The sequence below is a fragment of the Bos indicus x Bos taurus genome, chromosome 7 (assembly GCF_003369695.1).
Source record: "Bos indicus x Bos taurus breed Angus x Brahman F1 hybrid chromosome 7, Bos_hybrid_MaternalHap_v2.0, whole genome shotgun sequence".
Classification (NCBI taxonomy): Eukaryota; Metazoa; Chordata; class Mammalia; order Artiodactyla; family Bovidae; genus Bos; species Bos indicus x Bos taurus.
Genome location: NC_040082.1, coordinates 44,767,010 through 44,787,632, shown reverse-complemented (window position 1 = coordinate 44,787,632; position 20,623 = coordinate 44,767,010). Strand labels below are relative to the sequence as shown.

At 45.8% G+C, this 20,623-nt stretch overlaps 1 protein-coding gene across 3 annotated transcripts in view; it reads left to right on the top strand.

Annotated features, from left to right (window-relative positions):
- Positions 1–20,623, top strand: part of LARP1 (La ribonucleoprotein domain family member 1) — a 91,471-nt gene that overhangs the window by 66,597 nt on the left and 4,251 nt on the right. For 2 of the 3 annotated variants that reach the window (XM_027545875.1, XM_027545871.1), the window contains exons 2-18: positions 2,614–2,675; positions 2,939–3,004; positions 3,920–4,094; positions 4,988–5,116; positions 5,193–5,393; positions 5,493–5,655; positions 6,482–6,626; positions 9,622–9,796; positions 9,921–10,090; positions 12,236–12,628; positions 13,421–13,544; positions 13,666–13,871; positions 14,341–14,447; positions 15,311–15,462; positions 17,656–17,800; positions 19,384–19,493; positions 19,642–19,769. In XM_027545875.1, coding sequence (XP_027401676.1) covers positions 3,971–4,094; positions 4,988–5,116; positions 5,193–5,393; positions 5,493–5,655; positions 6,482–6,626; positions 9,622–9,796; positions 9,921–10,090; positions 12,236–12,628; positions 13,421–13,544; positions 13,666–13,871; positions 14,341–14,447; positions 15,311–15,462; positions 17,656–17,800; positions 19,384–19,493; positions 19,642–19,769 — 2,472 coding nt within the window. In that variant the 5' untranslated portion in view covers positions 2,614–2,675; positions 2,939–3,004; positions 3,920–3,970. The remainder of the gene's footprint in view (positions 1–2,613; positions 2,676–2,938; positions 3,005–3,919; positions 4,095–4,987; positions 5,117–5,192; positions 5,394–5,492; positions 5,656–6,481; positions 6,627–9,621; positions 9,797–9,920; positions 10,091–12,235; positions 12,629–13,420; positions 13,545–13,665; positions 13,872–14,340; positions 14,448–15,310; positions 15,463–17,655; positions 17,801–19,383; positions 19,494–19,641; positions 19,770–20,623) is intronic. The other variant, XM_027545872.1, reaches the window with a different exon arrangement.

The following is a 20,623-nucleotide window of genomic DNA, read 5'->3' as shown; positions in this document are numbered from 1 at the left end:
TTAAAGGTAGCAGTGGTTCTCTCTCCCTAAAGTATTTCTCTGTCTCTCTGGGGAATTTTATTCTTCCTTAGAGCAGGGGCAGCCCGAGGCCCTACCTGAGAGCAGAGTAGGAACCAGGGTACTGAGGGTCCTTGGGATAGAGGGAGGCTAACTAGGGATGGGGCCTTTTCAGCAAACTTTTCAAAGGGCTAACTGATTGGTTTTCCTGGGTGTGCCCAGAGAGCCACATTCCCCTGGTCAGCTTGGGATTGGTGGGGGAGTAGGGAATCGGTGGGGTCTTTTAGTGGAAGCGGGTCACTCCCATTAAGGAGAGCCTGAACTTTTAGCAGTACTTTACCATTTGTGATCTTGAACAAGGTGTTAGGCGGGGTAATTACAGGATCTGATTCTTCCCAATTTTGAAAGAGTTTTTGTTAGAGGAAATAAGACAATGATCCGACAAAACTTTGCCTTAAACCTTTTTAGGTAGTCTTCAAGAGCACTTTGCCCTCTGAATCTGATTTCCCATTCCACTTTCATGATAATGACGTTGATGGTGCCGGCCTTTCGGCCTGCTCTTGTCCTGATAGCACGCAGGGAGTGTTTTGGGGGTCTATAAGCTGGGTCCCTGGAGAAGTAATTACTGCCATAGCTTATGTGTAATTGAGGGAGTTGATCTTCTAACAGCTGCCTCTGCTGGTCCTAGTCAGGGAGCTGCGTGGTATTAGGCTGCTCTGGGCCAAACTGGAGTTAGCAAGAGAATCAGTGTGGAGTAAGGAGTTCCCTGGGCTTACAAGCTCCATCCTCTTGGAACTGAAAGAGATTTTTTGGTTCTGCACTGCCCAGCACTGGGAATAGGGGATGCTGTGGTTTGGGTTATAGAGCCCCAGCTCTCCTTTGGCATGTGGAATGTCTTGAGGCAGTGGCTCCAGTATGGGGTGGAAGCCAAGAATTCAATGGCCTCCCAGTTAGGAATCAGGCAAGGACTCCCTTCTCATTAAGGGAACATGCGTGTGATCAAGAAGTGGAACATTCCTTTTGAGACCAGCTGGAAAAATTTTTTTGCTCAGGGACTGGGGGTAGCTCTTGTCCTGGCATGGCTGGCCAACAATGGAGGCAAAGGGGTGGGTGAGCAGAGGCCCGGGTTGTATCTTATCCTGTGGGTCTCTGGGAAGGAAGGGTTCAGAAACTCCTGGTCTTCAGAACCAACTTGGAAAAACAAGTATAGGTGTAGAAAGGACCAGACTTATTAGGGCCACTTCCTTATAAAAAAAATTTTTTTTTTCCCCAAAAGCCCCTGGACTTTCCTGGCTTGCCAGTGGTTAAGACTCTGCACTTCTATTGCAGGGGCTGCAGGTGCAATTCCTGGTCAGGGAGCTATGACCCTGCGTGATGCACGGTACAGCCAAAAAGTAAAAATTAAAAGTAATAAAAATAGAAAGCTCTTCTCTGCCCTGGTTGAAACTACTGGAGAATCCCAAACAAAATTAAATCACTGTAAACATACTACTTAAGTGAAAGTGAAATCGCTCAGTCATGTCCGACTCTTTGCAACCCCATGGACAGTAACCTACCAGGCTCCGCGGTCCATGGGATTTTCCAGGCAAGAATACTGGAGTGGGCTGCCATTTTCTTCTCCAGGGGATCTTCCCAACCCAGGGATCGAACCCGAGTCTCCTGCATTGCAGACAGACGCTTTACTGTCTGAGCCACCAGGGAAGCCCAAACATACTACTTAGGTCCTGGTAATATTTGGTTATATGTCTTCCAGAGTTCCTACTATGTGTATTTGTATGTATACCTTTTCAATTTATTTTACAAAAATAGGATTATAATTTTTTTCATTAGTGTGTTTATGTTTTCATATCAGTAGAGATCATTATCATTTAAGAACACTCTGGAAGTTGCTCAACTTTTATTTAGCCAGTTCCCTACTGTTAGACATTATTTTCAGTGTTTTTGAAATTATGAATAGCTCTTGCAACATCTTTGCACATAAGCCTAAACACTTGTCTAATTTGTATCATTAGGATAAATTCCTAAAGGTGGAACCATTGAGTCAAATGTAGGGGGTGATGGTCTCACTTTTCCTCTGGAAACTTGGAAGGCAGGCACATCTTCCCGTTGGTGACCACAGATCACTGAGGACAGAGCTGGCTCTGATGCACATGCCTTAGAAGAGGTCTTGGACTTCTTGGTTGCCCACTTAGGGTTTTTGTCTTGCCTTCCTAAGTCTACTCACATGAAGACTTCTAGAATGTTTGAGCCAGAGAGAGTCTTTCAGATTCCTTTATGGGATCTGCTGTGATTCAGGAGCCCTGGATTATAGAGCAAATCCTGCCATGGACCTAGGGTCTCCAGGCCTCAGTCCCCCTTACACAAGAGGGTAAGAGCTGTGAGAGACCAGTGTTGAATTCCTGGGGTTTGGGCTGTCTGCTTCTTTCATGATCTCACTTTCCGTAATTTCTTCAGAAAGCGGGGTTTGAGCATGTGTCCCTCTTCTGTCCACCACATCTTCTGTCTGGGAACCTACAGGTTGCTTAGTGGCATGGGGCAGTGATGAGGGTGAGGAGCTGGTCGGGGGCCCTCTCTGAGGGGTGCTGTATAACCACCTCTCCTTTCTTGCTTCCACAGAACATTCTGCCCCAGCAAAGGTGGTGAGGGCAGCAGTTCCTAAACAGCGCAAAGGTGGCAAGGTAAGAAATATGAGTTGGCAACCCAGGGGTGGGGGTGGGCTTCCTGGATGGAGGTGGGAGCCTCTTTTCTGTTGTAGTGAGTGCTTCTGGGCTGCAGGGGATTTCTGAATAGCAGAGGCACTTTTTCTGGGTCTTTGTTGTGGATGGTTCTCGTGGACAGACTGGTTTTGGCTTATGATCTCTTGGTGGAGCTGTATTTTGGATGAGGGCCTGAATGGTGGAGGCAGGGTTACCCTGGAACCCTCACAGAATGTGCCTTGCAGGTTGGTGACTTTGGAGATGCAATCAACTGGCCAACACCTGGAGAGATAGCCCATAAGAGTGTGCAGGTGAGTCTGTGGGAAGGGATGGGCAGGTTTGAACTCCGTCTACATGTTCACATTTGGCCTCAAGCTTTCAGTGCCTCGGGTGTTAATTTTCTGTTTTTTAGAAGGAGTGGTTGGAAAATATGGGCAACCTTGAAATAGCTAAGAATCATCCTTTGAGCCCTTGCTGTGTGACAGAGACTGCCAAGTGCCATTTATCCACCATTTCACCTAATCCTCAGTGACTCCTAGATAGGCCCTTCGGTAATTCCCATTTTACAGATGAGGCCACTAAGGCCGGGAGGGGAGGTTAATCACTAGTCCTTGATGGCCAGGCGGGGATTGAAAATCAGTGTGTCATGTTCTAAAACCTGTGTTCTCCACTTGGATTGCCTGTGAGTGCAGCAGAATGGTCATTAGGGCAGGTACCCACCTCCAGACCACAGGTTATGGGGAAGCTGACGTAGCTTTCCTAAGCCCCAGCAGAAGGTGGACCCCTGGTCAGTCCTTTCCCCATCAGCATCTTTTTTCCTGGCCTGATGGCAAGGTCTCTCATCGGCTTGGGCCAGTGTGCTTTGTTCACAGACAGGATTGGTGTGGACAGACCAGAGGCCAGTGTCTCCTCCATCCCACCGGTGATTCAGACCACATGGTCCTGTTGTAGGGAGTAAACACCTGGCCTTTGCAGGCCACAGCCCACGTTGAGGGGTTGTCTCTCTCATTTAGACTTAAGGGACCTGGAGAGGCGGGTTGTCCTCTGCTTCTTGCCTGTTTGACCACTCTTCCCAGCAAAGGCATGTCAGGCGTGAGAACAGGGCTATAGGGTACATCCACCCCAACCTGCATCATGTGCTCCGGTGACAGGGAGCTCCCTTCCATCCCATCCTGAGTGGCTTTCAGATGCATGTCACTTCCCTGTTCCTCTGCTTCCTGCTGCAGCCACAGGCCCACAAGTCTCAGCCTGCCCGCAAGCTACCACCCAAAAAGGACATGAAGGAACAGGAGAAAGGAGAGGGGAGTGATAGTAAGGAGAGCCCGAAAACCAAATCCGATGAATCGGGGGAGGAGAAGAATGGGGACGAGGACTGCCAGCGAGGGGGACAGAAGAAGAAAGGTGAGTGACTTGGAGCAGGACTTGGGAGAAGGTAGCAGGAGAACAGGAAATGTGAGAACTCGAGGGCTGCTGGAGCAATTTCAGGAGCCCCCCGGAAGTGCTTGAGAGTCTGATGGGTGTAGGCTGCTGGGCCATCAAGCTTCTTTCTAACTATCTGTCCATCAGTTCTTTTGCTATAACCGTATTTGGAAAGCCCTGTCCTCAGCACTGGGGCTCAAGCAGTGCAGAAGACAGGCGGTCCCTCCCTCAGTGTGTTCTTGGTGTCTGTTGACGTATTTCTGCCTTGTGTTAGATTTCATTTAAATACAGGCGATCCCATTGCTCTGGCTGAAATGGCTAGGATACAGGTTTGGCTGCTGTCATACGTATCTAGAGGAACAGTGGTTTAACCAATATGGAAGATTGTTTCTTTCACTTGAGAGCTTGGTAGGAGTAGGCCAGGCCTATAATGGCAGCTCTTTGATTCCTTTGTCTTGCTGTGTGTTGGCTCTTCTCATCCCAGGTGACTCACTCTACTTAGTAGCGTGGGGAAAGGGGAGAATAGCTCCTTGCTTTTTAGGGACGCACCCTAGAATTGACTGCTTCCACTCAGCTCTCCTTGGCATGTATCTAGGGGAGCCTGGAGGTGCGGTCTTGATTCCAGGCTGCCGTGTGTCTGGCTGTAAATGGTGTGCTCTGGAGAAATCGGTATTGGGAGTCAACCAAGAGTGTCCATCACATTGAAGTCCACCGCCTTCTTATTTCAGGGATGAAAATGAGGTCCAATGAGGGAAAGGCGTTTGCCCGAGGTGACCGGGGCAGTAAAAGCCCTGCCAGGGACAGAGGATTGGGGGTAGAGGTGGGCAGGAGGGGCCTCTCCTTCAAGCCTTTCTCGTGCCCACGCTATCCTCCAGGGAACAAACACAAGTGGGTTCCGTTGCAAATAGACATGAAGCCTGAAGTGCCCAGAGAGAAACTGGTCTCACGCCCTACTCGTCCTCCAGAGCCACGACACACGCCCACCAACCGCGCGGAGATCAAAGGTATGCGCTCCCACTATGGAGGGCCTGGGCCTGGGGGTCACCCTCAGGCCTGACCTGATGCCCTCTCTCCCCATAGGGTCTGAGCCTGTCACCTACGTGCCCGTGGCCCCCCCCACTCCAGCCTGGCAACCAGAGACCAAATCGGAGCCTGCCTGGCATGACCAGGATGAGACATCGAGTGTGAAGAGTGATGGGGCTGGTGGGGCGCGGGCTTCCTTCCGTGGCCGTGGACGGGGGCGTGGTCGCGGACGGGGACGCGGACGGGGTGGCACTCGAAGTACGTGAGGCCCCTTTGGGCTCCGGGATGTCTGAGGGAGTTCATCGGGGGCGGTGGGCGGGGATCTCCTCTCCCTCATGGTGCTTGTTCCTCCCATAGCGCATTTTGACTACCAGTTTGGCTACCGAAAGTTTGATGGTGCGGAGGGGCCTCGCACCCCCAAGTACATGAACAACATCACCTACTATTTTGACAATGTCAGCAGCACTGAGCTTTACAGCGTGGACCAGGAGTTGCTTAAAGACTACATCAAACGCCAGATGTGAGTGGACAGGCGTCTTCCTTCCGGAGACATGGGTGGGGTTGGGGGGTGCCTGAGGACGGAATAAGGCTGTACAGGCCCTTCTGGGGATCACAGTGGTTGCTGCCTCTGGCTGGAGACGAAAAAGATAACTTGAGAGAACTGTACTTCTGTTTTAAAAATGAATCAGTTAATGTTTTTAAAAGGAACGAAAATGTCTAGATTCTGTTCCCTTTGGGCCTCTATTTGTAATGGCAGCATTGTCAGAATGCTAATAGACACTTAACTGAGTCCTCATTGATGAGGCTCAGTGCTCAGCTTTATAGGCATTCTCTTACTTAGTTATAGAGTTACCTATTTAATTCTTATGAGCTGGGTTTTATCCCCTTTTTATTGATAAGCAAACAGGCCCAGTAACTTGCCCAACTAATAAGTGACAAGGCACAGATTTCAGTCTGTTTCTGTCTGACTTGCAAAACCTCAACTCCTAACCTCTCTAGTGGACTGTCTCCCAGTCCAGTGGGGGGCCATACAAGGAAAGAGATCATTGCAGTGGAGTGTGATAAGCAGTTTAGGAGCAGAAGAGAAAGGGACCAACAGTATTGGGACTGGGTTTTAGAGGATGAGGAGTTTGTCAGGTGTACCAAGAGGCGGAAGGGCAGAGAGAGACAGTTTGACCCAAGGTTAGGGAGCCATGAGAGGATAACATCATCTCTTTCCAGCCTATAAGATTGTAAATACAGAGGGACAGGGTTGGTCAGAGGCTGTGTGAGGTTCCTGGAATGTACAGAACAAAGAAGGCATGTTCACACATGATGGAGCAATCACACTTCTCCCCTCCACCTAGTGAATACTACTTCAGCGTGGACAATTTAGAGCGAGACTTCTTCCTGCGACGAAAAATGGATGCTGACGGTTTCCTTCCCATGACACTGATTGCGTCCTTCCACCGAGTGCAGGCCCTTACCACTGACATTTCACTCATCTTTGCGGTATGTCTCCCTCCCTGGGGCTGGGGCGGAGGGGAAGGAAAGATCCTTACTTAAGGAGTTGGAGTTTGTGTCAAGCCTAAGAACCCCAGAAGAGTCCTCATCTCATTTCTTGTGCTAAGGTTACAAGGCTTGGCCAGCCTCTCTCCCTCCCTCTCCTCGTTCCCTTCCCTTCTCTATCTCACCTTCTTCCCCGTCTCTCCCTCACCCCTTTATCATGGAAGACATCAGACATGGAAATTTTGCAAAAGTCAATACAGTGGTGTAATGAGCCCATTACCCAGTCTCAGCAGCTATCAATTCATGGGCAGTCTTATTCCATTTGTCTCCTCATCTGTTTCCTTTCCCAGATTACTTTGAAGAAAATCTCCAGTAATCTGACATTTTATCCATGTTTCAGTTAATCTGTCTCTAAAAGATAAAGGCCTGTTAAAGAAAAGTACTCACTGTAGCACTATTACATATAAAAACATTAACAATTCTTTAATATCACCAAATATTTGTTCAGTTGCCAATTCACCCCGTTTTAGAAGTTTTCTTTCAGTAATTTGTGAATCAGTAATTTTACATGTTCCGTACTCCAGATTTTTTGTAAATTAGTGATTGAGAGACCTGATCAGATTCAGGTTTTTTCCTTCCTTTCTCCCTCCTTGTCAAGAATACTTTATAGATAGTGATATATTCTCTCAGGTGGCACTTAATGAGTGCTTCATCTGGTTCTCTTTTTTGTCACATAAGCTGTAAATTACCTGTTACTTCATTAGAAACTATAAAATGTGTATGTTCTGTCTGTCTGTATTTGTTTGCTGGAATAACTCTTTAGGGAGGTACTTTGCCTTATCAGCTATTTGGTTACCAAGAAGCATGTAGTTTGTACAGGAAGGGCAGTTAAGTGCTTTATCTTTTCCTTTGTTAACCAGTTCTCAGAATTATGAGCTGATCTCTAATAACCTTCAAAGGTAACTGGTAAGGTTTCAGTTTGTTTTTTTTTGTTTGTTTTTGTATCATTACAGACTAGTAGATTCAAGCATTCTGTTTCATTTATTGTAGTTATTATGCTAAATCAAATTGTTGCCAGTGGGACCCTAGTTCATCTTGTACTTTTGTTGCCTCAGATCTGGAATGGCCTTTTTTTTTTTTTTCTTTAAGACACTCTAGGGCCTTTATTTTGGGGAAATAGTAGTTCTGATATTTAGATATCACAGCCTGAGTTGTAGGGTGATTGTTGCTATGATTGGTTGTTTTTTTTTTTTTTAATATATCATGAGATTACACTGATATTTTCTGTTAATATTTCTCCAGTGTCTTTACTTAACCCAAGGATCTTTTATGTTTGTAACTATTACTCTCCCATGCCAAAAATCCTGATTCCAAACAACATCAGAGTAACTATTCATTTGTTTTACTGTACAGACTATGCTTACAGTATCTCTCCTACTCCTAGATTTTTTTCCCCATTTATACGGTCAGTGACTATTAAGTTGAAATACTTTTTGTGTGGTTGTGTACATATTAGTTTTAGTAATTTTGCCTTGCTCTCACATTTTTGGGAATGCTTTCTTACGCCTAATTTCTTACTTGTTTTACATTTATATAAAATATTTCTGTGTTTCCAAAGGCAAATGGTATGTTGATAGTCCAGCTTAAAAGATTTTCTTAATACTTTTTTCCCTTTTACTATAAACAAACTTTTTTGAATCCTTCCATTAAAAAAAATAAGTAAATGCCTCTCTCTATTATATACTCACCCTTTCTTAGATGAATGGTAACATAGCACATGTATTTCTTCACCATTTTTTGCTTTCACTTAATGTATCTGGGAGCTGAGCACTTAGTAGTGGTAGTGGTAATAGAGAGAGACTCCTCGTTCTTACTTAGAGTTGTGTGTATATGTATCTTTTCACGGTTTAGCCAGTGTGTCTTTGTTGTAGGAGTGGGATGGTTGAACTGAAGGCCAATGCATATATAATTTTGCTAGCTGTTACCTGATTCCCTTTCTAGTGGGTGTACTTTCTGCGATCTCACCAGCAGTGTATGAGAATGCCTCTTTCCCCAGCCTCACCAACAGAGTATGTTATCACATGTTGAAATGTTTTTCTTTTCCATTTAAAAGATATTAAAAAGAAAATTCTTCTCTACTCTCCATTACTTCACCCCCTTTCCCCCAAGATAGATACCTGTAGCCCTTTACCTGTGAATCCTAGAAAAATTTGTGTGCATTTGCATGTTTTTAATTAACAATTCCAACACCAGTGGGATCTTAAACTCATTGATCTAGACCTGGTTTTTGTGACTGTTAACCACCTCAACACATATGAAGCTGACTTTTAAGCCTGAGTAGTGTTGGGTTCGGAGAAGGCAATGGCACCCCACTCCAGTACTCTTGCCTGGAGAATCCCATGGACAGAGGAGCCTGGTAGGCTAAGAGTCGGACACGACTGAGCGACACTTTTCACTTTTATGCAATGGAGAAGGAAATGGCAACCCACTCCAGTGTTCTTGCCTGGAGAATCCCAGGGACAGAGGAGACTGCTGGGCTGCCGTCTGTGGGGTCGCACAGAGTCAGATACGACTGACGCGACTTAGCAGCAGCAGTGTTGGGTTGAATTGCTGTGCCATAATTGGTTTAAATTGCCTATGTAGTGGCAAGTTGAGGTAGTTCCCGATTTTTTCCTTTTACAGGCAGTGTTGCTGTGAATGGCCTTTTGTCCATATCTTATACATGCTGTCACCTATTGGTACAAGTATTTCCCCGGATTGATTCTTGGAAGTAGAATGGCAGGGTCAAAGGGCAAGTGTGTTCTGCATGTTGTTACCTCTTACAAGTTTGAACATCTCACTCATCTGCTGGTTGTGGAAGATGGGGCCAGTTTTCTTATACTCCTGCCAACTCTGGACTTTTGCGCTGAGCTCATGGGGCTCAGTCATGCCCCGGCTTCCAAGATCTTGGTCTGTCCTCATCTTCCCTCTGCATCTTCTCCCTCCTTCTCCCCTGCAGGCCCTAAAGGACAGCAAAGTGGTAGAGATTGTTGAGGAAAAAGTACGCAGGAGGGAGGAGCCCGAGAAATGGCCTCTTCCTGGTCCCCCGATAGTGGATTATTCCCAGACTGATTTCTCCCAGCTTCTCAACTGCCCAGAGTTTGTGCCCCGCCAGCACTACCAGAAAGAGACAGGTAGGTACCCTGCTGGCATGTGGGTGCCTCCTTGTTGCCCTTGTCTTCCGGCCAGCAGTCCTGCTCGGGGCTGGCATCAAGAGGAGGACTGGAGGGATGAGGACCTCCCCTTTCTACCCTTCAGAGTCTGCGCCTGGCTCTCCCCGTGCAGTCACCCCAGTGCCAACCAAAACAGAGGAGGTCAGCAACCTAAAGACGCTGCCCAAGGGCCTGTCCGCCAGCCTCCCTGACCTGGATTCTGAGAACTGGATTGAAGTGAAGAAAAGGCCTCGGCCCTCTCCAGCGCGACCCAAGGTGGGTGAGGCCTGTTCCCTATCCTGGATTCTAGGGGCTTGGGCTGGAGAGTGTGGAACGGGTATCACATAGGCACAGAGCTCTGTGTTCTAAGGGAATAGCAGTCAGGCCAGGTAGTTCAGGGTTATGATGGAAGCCACAGGCCACCAGTGAGTGCAGGAAGGCTGATATGGCCTGTTTCCATTTCCAGTGGATCACCCCCCAAGATAGCCCTATCTCTGTAGTTCCTGAGTGGCATTTTTCATAGGAGGAGATCATGTAGCCTCTGGCAGCAGTCTCATTGAAAGTTAAGTGTTTCTTAATACTTGGCTGGGTTTTTTGGTTTGATTTTTTTGGGTTTGTTTGGGGCCTTATTTGGCCAGTCTGTGTAGCATGTGGGCTGTTAGTTCCCTGACCAGGGATCAGACTTGTGCCCTCTGCAGTGGAAGCACAGTCTTAGCCACTGGGCCACCAGGGAAGCCCCTTGGCTGTTCTTTTTGCCTCATCTAAGTCCTTATGGCTGCATTATTTAGTGCCATCCCCCTGAATTTGTCCTCACTGTCTCATATATAACTCCATCAAATCCTTGGAAAAGGGAAGGGAGAAGGTGCAGACCCATGGCCTGGAGAGTTAGAGTCTAGACTGGAACTCAGGTCTTCTGTCATTGTTGGCTGGTGACCTTGGGAAACTTCTTTAATATCTGAAGGCCTCACTTTATCTTAGGTTGAAAGGAAGGAGGGGTTAGATTGCTCTAGAAATAGTAGACCAATATATGAGTAGCTCACACATAGTCTTCTGTTAGAGAAGTGTTTGAATCTGAAACTAAAATTTGAGGAACAAACTTCTCCATTCACCTGCCCACTGCCATCCCTTCTTTGGATACCTTGGTCTAGGCCTTGAGAGGAGACCTGATAGATGACCTTGTATGGAATTCTGTGCCCCCTTTACCATTGTACCACTGTGATCGATTCCCTCATCTCCTTCCTGCCCCCACACCCCCAACCCTGTCTGTTCTGGTTGTTCAAGAAGTATCAGATAGGCTAGAATGTGAAGAGAAGGTAGTAAGTGACAAGGACCTGACAAGGTTCAGTTCAGTCCTTAAGACTGCAGAGGCTTTGGAAAGGCCTTTCCAAAGACACCTAGCCCCCAGTCCAGAATTAGAGCCCTCCACTTCCACCTGGCCTATCCTGACCCTTGCAAAAGAGAGTAGTTTAAGATTTATACAAAAAGCTTTTTTTTTGGCACAGCAGGGAATTAATGTTTAAATATGTTGTGTGAGGTAAACAGATGTTTTACCTCCAAAAACTTGCAGATAATTCATCGTATCAACACTCTGAAATACTTCGTTTTGGCTGAAAGGAGTCTTGTTTTTTCTCCTGCCTTTGGGACATGCTGTGTTTTTGGTTTTTTGTCTGTTTTGCCTCTTACAGTCTTTGTCCCTGCCTTCATCTGGCTTGCCTAAACAGGTCCTTTCATAATCACTTCTTCACAGAAGCCTTCCCTGAGTGTCCCCAGTCCCGCCCCCATTTGCTTAAGTGCCCCTCCCTAAGTACTCCCACGAGGCCTATTTATAGTCTTTACCATCACATTGCAGTTGGTTGGTTGACTTTTTCTCCCTCTAAACTGTGAGCTCCATAAGTTCAAGGACCTGGTCACAGGGCCTGGTACCAGTGGGTTCTTACCCATTTAGCAAATAGTTGAACATGGGCTGTTGTTTGGTCCCAATGTAAGTTCTGAGGGTGCGATGGAAGGCAAGGCAGCTGTGGTTCTTGCCTGGTGGAGCTTCCAGCTTATTGGGCGGAGTTGGGGATGGGGAAAAGGATGAAGCAGCCTGTTGAACTTCTTCATGTATATGCTTGGAGGCCAGGTGCTGTGGAGGGGTGTGTATTTAGGTAAATGAGAGTGCAGTCTGTACATACAGAGAGCTTGTCGTTTCAGTGTTTGTGAAGGACTGATGTGAACTGTGAGTGGAGAAACCCAGAGTCGTATGGGACATCCTTTTTTCGTGAGTGACTCCAGCGCTGACAGCTGTGACTTGGTGTCATTTTCAGGGCTGCAGATGTAACAGTCCCGTGTTGAGGGGTCAGGGCTTCTCTCAGGGGACAGTGACAGCCTGGCCTAAGGACTTCCTGGTGATTCTCTCTCTTTGGTCTCCCCCCATTTTAGAAGTCAGAGGAACCCAGATTTGTTCACTCGACCACTCTGCCTCAGCATCTGCCCTCTCAGCAGCTGATGTCCAAGGATCAAGATGAGCAAGAGGAACTGGATTTCCTGTTTGATGAGGAAATGGAGCAGATGGATGGACGGAAGAATACCTTTACCGCCTGGTCTGATGAGGACTCTGACTATGAGATTGATGACCGAGATGTCAACAAAATCCTCATTGTCACTCAGACACCACCTTACATGCGCCGGCACCCAGGGGGCGACCGCACTGGCAACCACACCTCGCGTGCCAAGATGAGTGCTGAGCTGGCCAAGGTCATTAATGATGGGCTCTTCTACTATGAGCAGGACCTGTGGACTGAGAAGTTCGAACCTGAGTATTCCCAGATCAAGGTGAGCCTTGGGCATAGTGGTGGTGGGGGCCTAGGGTGCCTGTGATGTGAGGCAGAGGAAAGCTGACAACCGCGTGGCCTTGGGCACAGAAGCTCAGCACCCTCATCTAATAAAAGGGAGTGACAGTTGACACTCCTTGTGGGGGATATTAAGAATGAGAAGAGGTGTATAAACACTGTAAACTGCCCATGTGAGAGGGGATCATCCTGCTTCTTGATCATCCATGTTTAATTTCAGAGGTTGGCTAGACACTTTTGTGAAGAATAAGATTGGATTTTCATTTCTGTTCTTAAATATTTAGGCATGTATTAAAGTTTAAAGGCATTTTGAGGAACTTGCTTTTGAGTATGGAATATGGAGAAAAGATAGGTCTTTTAAAAACTCAGTGCTGCCTAGAAACAGTCAGAACTGGAAGTGTAGGCATTTTGTGTATGGTGGTCAGTCGGCTTCTGGTGAGCCTCTGTAGTGAGTGGTAATAGTAATGTGTTTCGAAATGAGAGAATTGCAGGAAGAGTTGGGGAGGGGAGTCTGTAGCAGGTTCCTGGGGGGCTGGAGTTCTGACCTCAGTGCTGCTGCAGGGAGGGCTGGGCAAGTGCTGCTGGGTGAGCACATTCAACCCCTGGGCACCTGGGGTTGAGGCATGGTGATGGGCAGCTGAGAGCCCGGGAACCAGAATTCCACATATGTGGACATAGGAACTGCCCTCCTCAACTTCCTGTCTTGATTCCTAAAACAGGCTAGGGCAGTCCTCTTACCAGCCTCTTTTCCCCACCCATCTCGTGTCCTCTGTAGCAAGAAGTCGAGAACTTCAAGAAAGTCAATATGATCAGTCGGGAGCAGTTTGACACACTAACCCCTGAGCCCCCTGTGGATCCCAACCAGGAGGTCCCTCCTGGACCACCTCGCTTCCAGCAAGGTGAGAGATGACCCCTGCCACCCTGGCCTGAGTGGGAGAGTCTGGAGCTGTCTGACGGGGCATCTGGGGACAGGCAGTTACCGGCCCCCCTCTGCTCACTGTCACCGCTCTGCTTCTGCAGTTCCCACTGATGCCCTGGCCAACAAGCTGTTTGGTGCTCCCGAGCCTTCCACCATCGCCCGCTCTCTACCAACCACTGTCCCAGAGTCGCCAAACTACCGCAATGCCAGGACCCCCCGCACACCCCGGACACCGCAGCTCAAAGATTCAAGCCAGACATCGCGGTTTTATCCAGTGGTGAAGGAAGGTCGAACACTGGATGCTAAGGTGAGGCATTGATGCTAAGCCACTAAGTCTTGGGCTCACTTGACTGCCTTCGGGGCTCTGCTTCTGTCCCTTGTCTTGAGCTAAGAAAGTACCACACACCCCCACCCCACCCCCACCTGCTCCATATTCTTAGGCTAGTGGGCCCACTGGGATTGAGTGACCCCATCTGCAGTGTGGAATGGGGGCTGGGAGTGGTGGCCCAAGCAGCCATGATAAGATCTAAGGAGAACTGACAGGTCCTTGAGCAGATCACATCACCCACAAGCCTCAATTTTGTCACCTGTCAAGTAGGTGTGCCAGCTCCTCCTCACAGCTGTGGACATCACATGAGACTAGATATGAAAATGCTTTGTAAATTGTGAGATAACTCAGACTTTAGGAGGGTATCGTAATCTTACAAATACTTGATGCTCCTCAGATTCATATGAGTATGACTGTATATTAACAAATCCCACACTGACCTTTGCAGACGCCTCGGAAAAGGAAGACAAGACACAGCTCGAACCCACCTTTGGAGAGTCACGTGGGCTGGGTGATGGATTCCCGCGAGCACAGGCCCCGGACTGCTTCCATCAGGTGTGGGCCATGGGAAAGGGGATCAGGCTGACTGCAGGGAGGGCAGCAGAGCCATGACCGTGATGACACCAAGACAAGAGTACCTCTTTGGTCTGCAAATGAAGGAAAATTTAAGGAAGGGGCCCTCATCCAAATCCAAAAAACCAGGAGTAGTCTAGAGAGCTTAAATCCAGATCCTGGGGAGAGGAAGGCTGCTTTCTGAAGTGTGGTGGCTGCATGGCATTCTCATGGGAGGTCAGCTCAGTTGATTTCAGACATGCATATCTGCTGCCTCCCTCTGGATAGCTCAGGAGTTGAATAAAAGTACAGCTGTGTCTGCTGGACACAGCTTCTGGGGGTAGGGCCTGGATTCCTTTTTATTTATTCTCAGGAAAATGACCCCAGTGTTCTGAATTCCAGAGAAGGTTTGGGAGCCACTGACCTATGCACTCTTATTTATTTTCTGCAAAGATAGATGGTGGTTTTACAAAAAATATGGATGGGTTAACCCATTACAGCTCGTTAAGGAAAGTTAAATGTTAACATGGGATAAATAAACAGCTAAAAACTCAGGTTTGGGCATTGTACAGATCTGAGATGTTAAATATTAGCTCTGTGACAGGGCAAGACTCCTAGTCTCTGTGAGCCCCAATGTCCTCACTGTTAAAAAAACATCCAAAGGTTGGTTGAGTAAGTGAGACCCATGGATATAATAAGTGAGATCCATGCATATAGTTCATTAAGGGTCTAGTACAGTAGCTGGGCTTCTTTGTTACACTGAGAGGCTGAATGTTGAAGGCTGGAAGGAACCAGAGGGACCCCTCCTATCTGATGGTTGGCTTCTCTGGGGAACCTGGTGACATTCTGTTTCATGGTCTCTGCAGCTCCAGTCCCTCAGAAGGCACGCCTGCAGTTGGCAGCTATGGCTGTACCCCTCAGTCGCTGCCCAAGTTCCAACATCCTTCCCACGAGCTGCTCAAGGAAAACGGCTTCACACAACACGTCTACCACAAGTATCGTAGGCGCTGCCTTAATGGTAAGAAGCACAGAGGGAGAGGGTGGAGCTTCCTGGGCCACTACTGAGATCCAGAGTAAGGGCTGGTGGAGCAGGTGACTGTTCTCTAGCCTCAGAGCAAGAAGTGACATAACATTATAGCAGGAAGGACTGAAGTTAGTTATAGAATATAGGAGGCAAAGAGGATCTGGTGCTTAGAATATTCCTGTTCCTTGATTTTTCTCTGTTGATATTAAAAAAAAAACACAGGATTTTTCTTTCCTGTTTCTGGTGAAACCATCAATGTTACAAACAAATATGCATGAGACAGCATATATTCTCCAGAAAGATGATGACCTGTGGACCAAATGCAGCCAGCAACCTGTCTTTGTATGGCCCTAGAGCTAAGAACAGTTTTTGTTTTAACATTTTTAAGTAGGGGTGGGGAGGGTGAGACTTTATGACAGAGACCATATGTGACCTGCAAAGCCTAAAATATTTACTCTGTAGCTCCTTAGAGAAAAAAAGATGGCTAACCCCTACTCTAGATGAGAATGTAAGGAGAGAGCCTCTCTGGACACTCGCATGTTTCCTTTTGTCACAAAAGGAGATAACCTTTTAACTGTAGGTTTCTCTTGGGTTGTCTCTAAAGATGCTCAGAGCATCTGTGAAATACAGTTCACACACTATATGATTCACCTATTTGAAGCATACAAACTCAGTGGCTTTTAATATATTTGAGTTGTGTATCCATCACCAGATCCATTTTAGAACATTTTCGTTACCTTAGAAGTAAGCCCTGTGCCCCTTACTAGTCATTCCCCCTCCCTGCCCCTCCCCAACTCCTCCCAGACCTACACAACCACCATCTGCTCTGTCTCTCTGGATTTGACTTCATGCACGTGGGCTCATGTAACACGTGATCCTTTGTGACTGGCTTCTTTCCTTTCGCGTATAATTTCAAGGTTCATTTATGTTGTACCGTGTATCAGTACTTAATGCCTTTTTATTATCAAACAACATTCCACTGTGGATGATACTACCTTTTGTTTATCCATTCATCAGTTGATGGACAAAATTTCTGCTTTGTCTTTTCATGAGTAATGCTACTTTGAACATTCCTGTACATGTTTTTGTGTGGACATAGGTTTTCATTTATCTTGAGTGGAACAGTGGAATTCCCAGGTCATATAATAGGGTAGTTTTGTGTAACCTTTTGAGGAACTGCTGCAAGACTGTTTGCTTCAGTAGCGGCATCATGTTATATCGCTCACAGCAGTGTATGAGGGTTCTGGTTTCTCCGTATCGTCCTGACACTATCATCTTCCTTTTGAGTATAGCCGTCCTAGTGGGTGTGTGATGATATCCTGTCATGGTTTTGATTTTATTTGATATGGTTTTGATAGCTAATAATGTTGAGCATTTTTTCATATGCTTAATGGCCATTTGTATATCTTCTTGGGAGAAATGTCCATTCATATCCTTTGTCTGTATTTTAACTGAATTACTTGTCTTTGTTATTAAGGTGTAATAAGTTTTTCTAAGTCCCTTATCAGATAACATAATTTGCAAATATTTTTCCCATCCTGTGGGTTGTCTTTTCACCTTGTTTGTTGATCATGTCCTTTGAAGTACAAAGGTTCTTAATTTTTAAATGATACCAGATTTAAAAAAATTTTATCTGTTGTTTCTTGTTCTTTGGTGTTGTGTGTGTGTGTATATATTTTAAAATTTTTAATTGGAAGATAATTGCTTTACAATATTGTGTTGGTTTCTGTCATACATCAACATGAATCAGCCATAGGTATATATATGTCTCCTCCCTCTTGAACCGCCCTCGCATGTACCATTTTTACTTAATATTGTAGGACTCCTAAAATAATCGGTAACAATGATATGATGAATGTAATTTGTTGAGTGCATGGATTACTTATTTGTGCTTTTCCTGGTTCTAACTACACTGAGAGCAGTGATATTTGAGGTGGAGAGGTAGACCAGGATGCCTGCTTCAGAAGCAGATGCCACCTACTTCTGGGGGTGCTCATGCCCCATGCCCAGCAGCAGGGCCTGCTGCAGAATAGTTAGTCCTCAGTGAATACCCCCCCGGAGACTTAACGGTGATGAGCAAAGGAATTGGGAGGAGAAAGGACCGATGTCTTTGAGCCACAGGATCATTTGTCCCCCACAGCACAGGCAGCCTGGCTCTAAATTACATCTTTCCTCTTCCTCCTTCAGAGCGAAAACGCTTGGGCATTGGCCAGTCTCAGGAGATGAACACTCTCTTCCGCTTCTGGTCCTTCTTCCTCAGAGATCACTTCAACAAAAAGATGTATGAGGAATTCAAGCAGTTGGCTCTGGAGGATGCCAAAGAAGGCTACAGGTGAGTGAGATTGGGGTGAAGACTCTGGTGCTTGAGAGATGGTGAGAGGGTATCTTTGTTGGGTCTGCTTCCAGAACTGTGATAGGAAGTCCATTGTGTATATATTTCATGTACTTTATTAAAAAAAAACTAGTACTTTTGAATAAGTAATATATTCAAAATTCAAAGAAGTCGTCAGGTTATATATAGTGAGAAGTCTTCCTCATCCTAGTTTTCTGGCCATCTAGTTCCTTTCCCCACAGGCAGCCAGTATTGTTAGAATCTTGTGAGTTCTTTCTAAAAATACTTGGCTTATGTAAGCAAGGACAGACGTGTGTAGTCTCCCCCCGCCTCCCAACATGCACACCTCTTTGGTTTTTTTTTTTTTAATGGCTTATATGGTCTTACTGTTTAGATGTACAGTATAATTTATTTCAGTAGTCTCCTATTAATAGATACTTCAATTACTTTTAATGTTTTGCTATTAAAAAAAAAAAAACTAGAGGGACACTTTTCCCAAGTAAAATCTTTTCTCTGTGAAGAATTTGAAAAGGACAAATGTTTAAAGAAGCTGGGGGAAAACATCCTTCAGTCCAGAGACAACCAGTGTTAATGTTCTGCCATATTTATGAATTCAGGTCATAAAGGAATGCTTTTTTTAATATGTTCTTCATCATTTATAAGCATGAGCATTTCTCCATGTTGTTAAAATACTTAACCTTTTTGCCATCTTAAAAAAGTTTTATGCTTTTGGCTGAAAGTTTAGAAAATAGAGATAAGATCATTTGAAAATCCTACCTCCCAAAGATAACCCATGTCAGTGTATTTAACATCATATTCTGTGCCCTGCCAGACTTTGTGTGCATGTGTAGATTTAAAATTTACTTATTTGTTTACAAAATATGTTTGTCTACCTATAACACTTTGAAACATATCTTTTCTACTTTATAATGTATTGTTAATATCTCCTTAAGTATCCATCAGTGTATACTTAAATTATAATTTTAAATAGATTGTATTATTCTGTTGTACAGTTACCACGATTTTTCTTAATCACTTTTCTAAGACTTAAGTTTTTCAAAAGAATGCTGCTATGAACAATTTTGGTACATCTATAAAATCTAAATCTGTATTTTTGGTCATTTCCCTGTATACGTTGCTAGAATTGAAATTTCTGAGTCCAGTGAGTGAATAGGTGATCTGATTGCCATGGTCAAATGGCTTTGCAGAGAACTTATGCTGGTGATTGACAAAATTTGCTTAGGGAACAGACAACAAATAGCTTATGTTTGTGGAACATAAAGTCTCTGTTACAACTACTCTCTGCTCTAGCAGCAGAAAGTAACCAGTGATACTTCATAGGCAAATAGGTGTGGGCAAAAGGCTGTTGTTCATTTGGCCCAAGTTTGCTGACCCTTGGCGAACGTTTAATGCTGGACTCATTTAGACTAGCATTAATTGCCAGCCTTCTCAGAGAACACTTAGCATTTTCTCAGTAATCCATGTATTTTAAACGGTTTCATAGTTCATCTATCATCCAGATGCATTTCCTATTTACAGATAAAGAAACTGTTCTGATTTCACTGACTTGTGTTCTCCTACAGATATGGTTTAGAGTGCCTTTTTCGATACTACAGTTATGGCCTGGAAAAGAAGTTCCGGCTGGACATATTTAAGGACTTTCAGGAGGAAACCGTGAAGGACTACGAAGCAGGTAAGAGTCAGAGTTGGGACTCTGTGAGCCCTGGTCATCTGTCTTCTCGGCCCCTGGGCTTGTCTGTATCACATCATATCCCCTTCTCCCGAGCCTCTCTATTAACTTCTCAGCAGCCAAGCTTCTTTCTACCTGTCTTCCCCTGCAGGTCAGCTGTATGGGCTAGAAAAGTTCTGGGCCTTCTTGAAATATTCCAAAGCCAAAAATTTGGACATTGACCCCAAACTTCAAGAATACCTCGGCAAATTCCGACGTCTCGAAGACTTCCGAGTGGATGTGAGTGGATGTCTCTCATCTTTCCCACCCTGATTGTCTTAGAAAGAAAACTGAACCAGAGATCTGGATACCTGGGTTTTGATCCCAGCTGGGCCACTAGCAAAGGGATCCTTCTTGTCCCTTTTGGGCCTTAAGTTTCTTAAACAGAAGGTGTGAGAAGTGGGCAGTGAAGGCTCATGGGAGGGTTTGCGATCACTTCTCACCCCCTTTTCCATAGTGGATGTGGCTAAACCATCATAATGCCCTTTCTGTCTTATCTCCATCCCTCTTTGCTGCTATACCATATTTAGAGGTGATCAGGATGAGTACCCTAGGTAAATGTTCTTATTCTTTCTGGGAGAGGTCAGTTCCAACCCCAGAACTTGATAAAGTATGTCTAGTTCTTCCCTGCTCCTCCCACTCCTTGGCACAGTGACTCAACAGTGACATCCAGTGGTGGGTCAAAGTTATGACTACTGGTTCCTCTTCTGTCCTGAGTGTATCAGGGATTCCAGAGATAAGTAAAACTTTTTCCTTCAAAGTGTTTATAATGTAGTAGGGATATGCCAGTCGTCTTACTCCCTTGAAACCTTTTAGCAAAAGGGCAAACAGAAGTAAGTAATAGTCTTCACATACTTAAAAATTTTGACTTTATTGTGTGTCAGACACTGCTTTGACCTTTTTAAACCTTTATAAAGTGAAGCAGGCAGGGTTCTTGTTGTCATCACTATAGCAGTGGATGATCAGGAGCCCATGGCCAGTCAGTGAGATAGTGGCAGCACTGCTCAGGTGTCCTGACAAAAAGATAGGTCCGTTCTCTTCCATCCTTAGTCCGGACTTCCTCCTTTGGGGGCTGGAGGCGGGCAGAGGGGTGC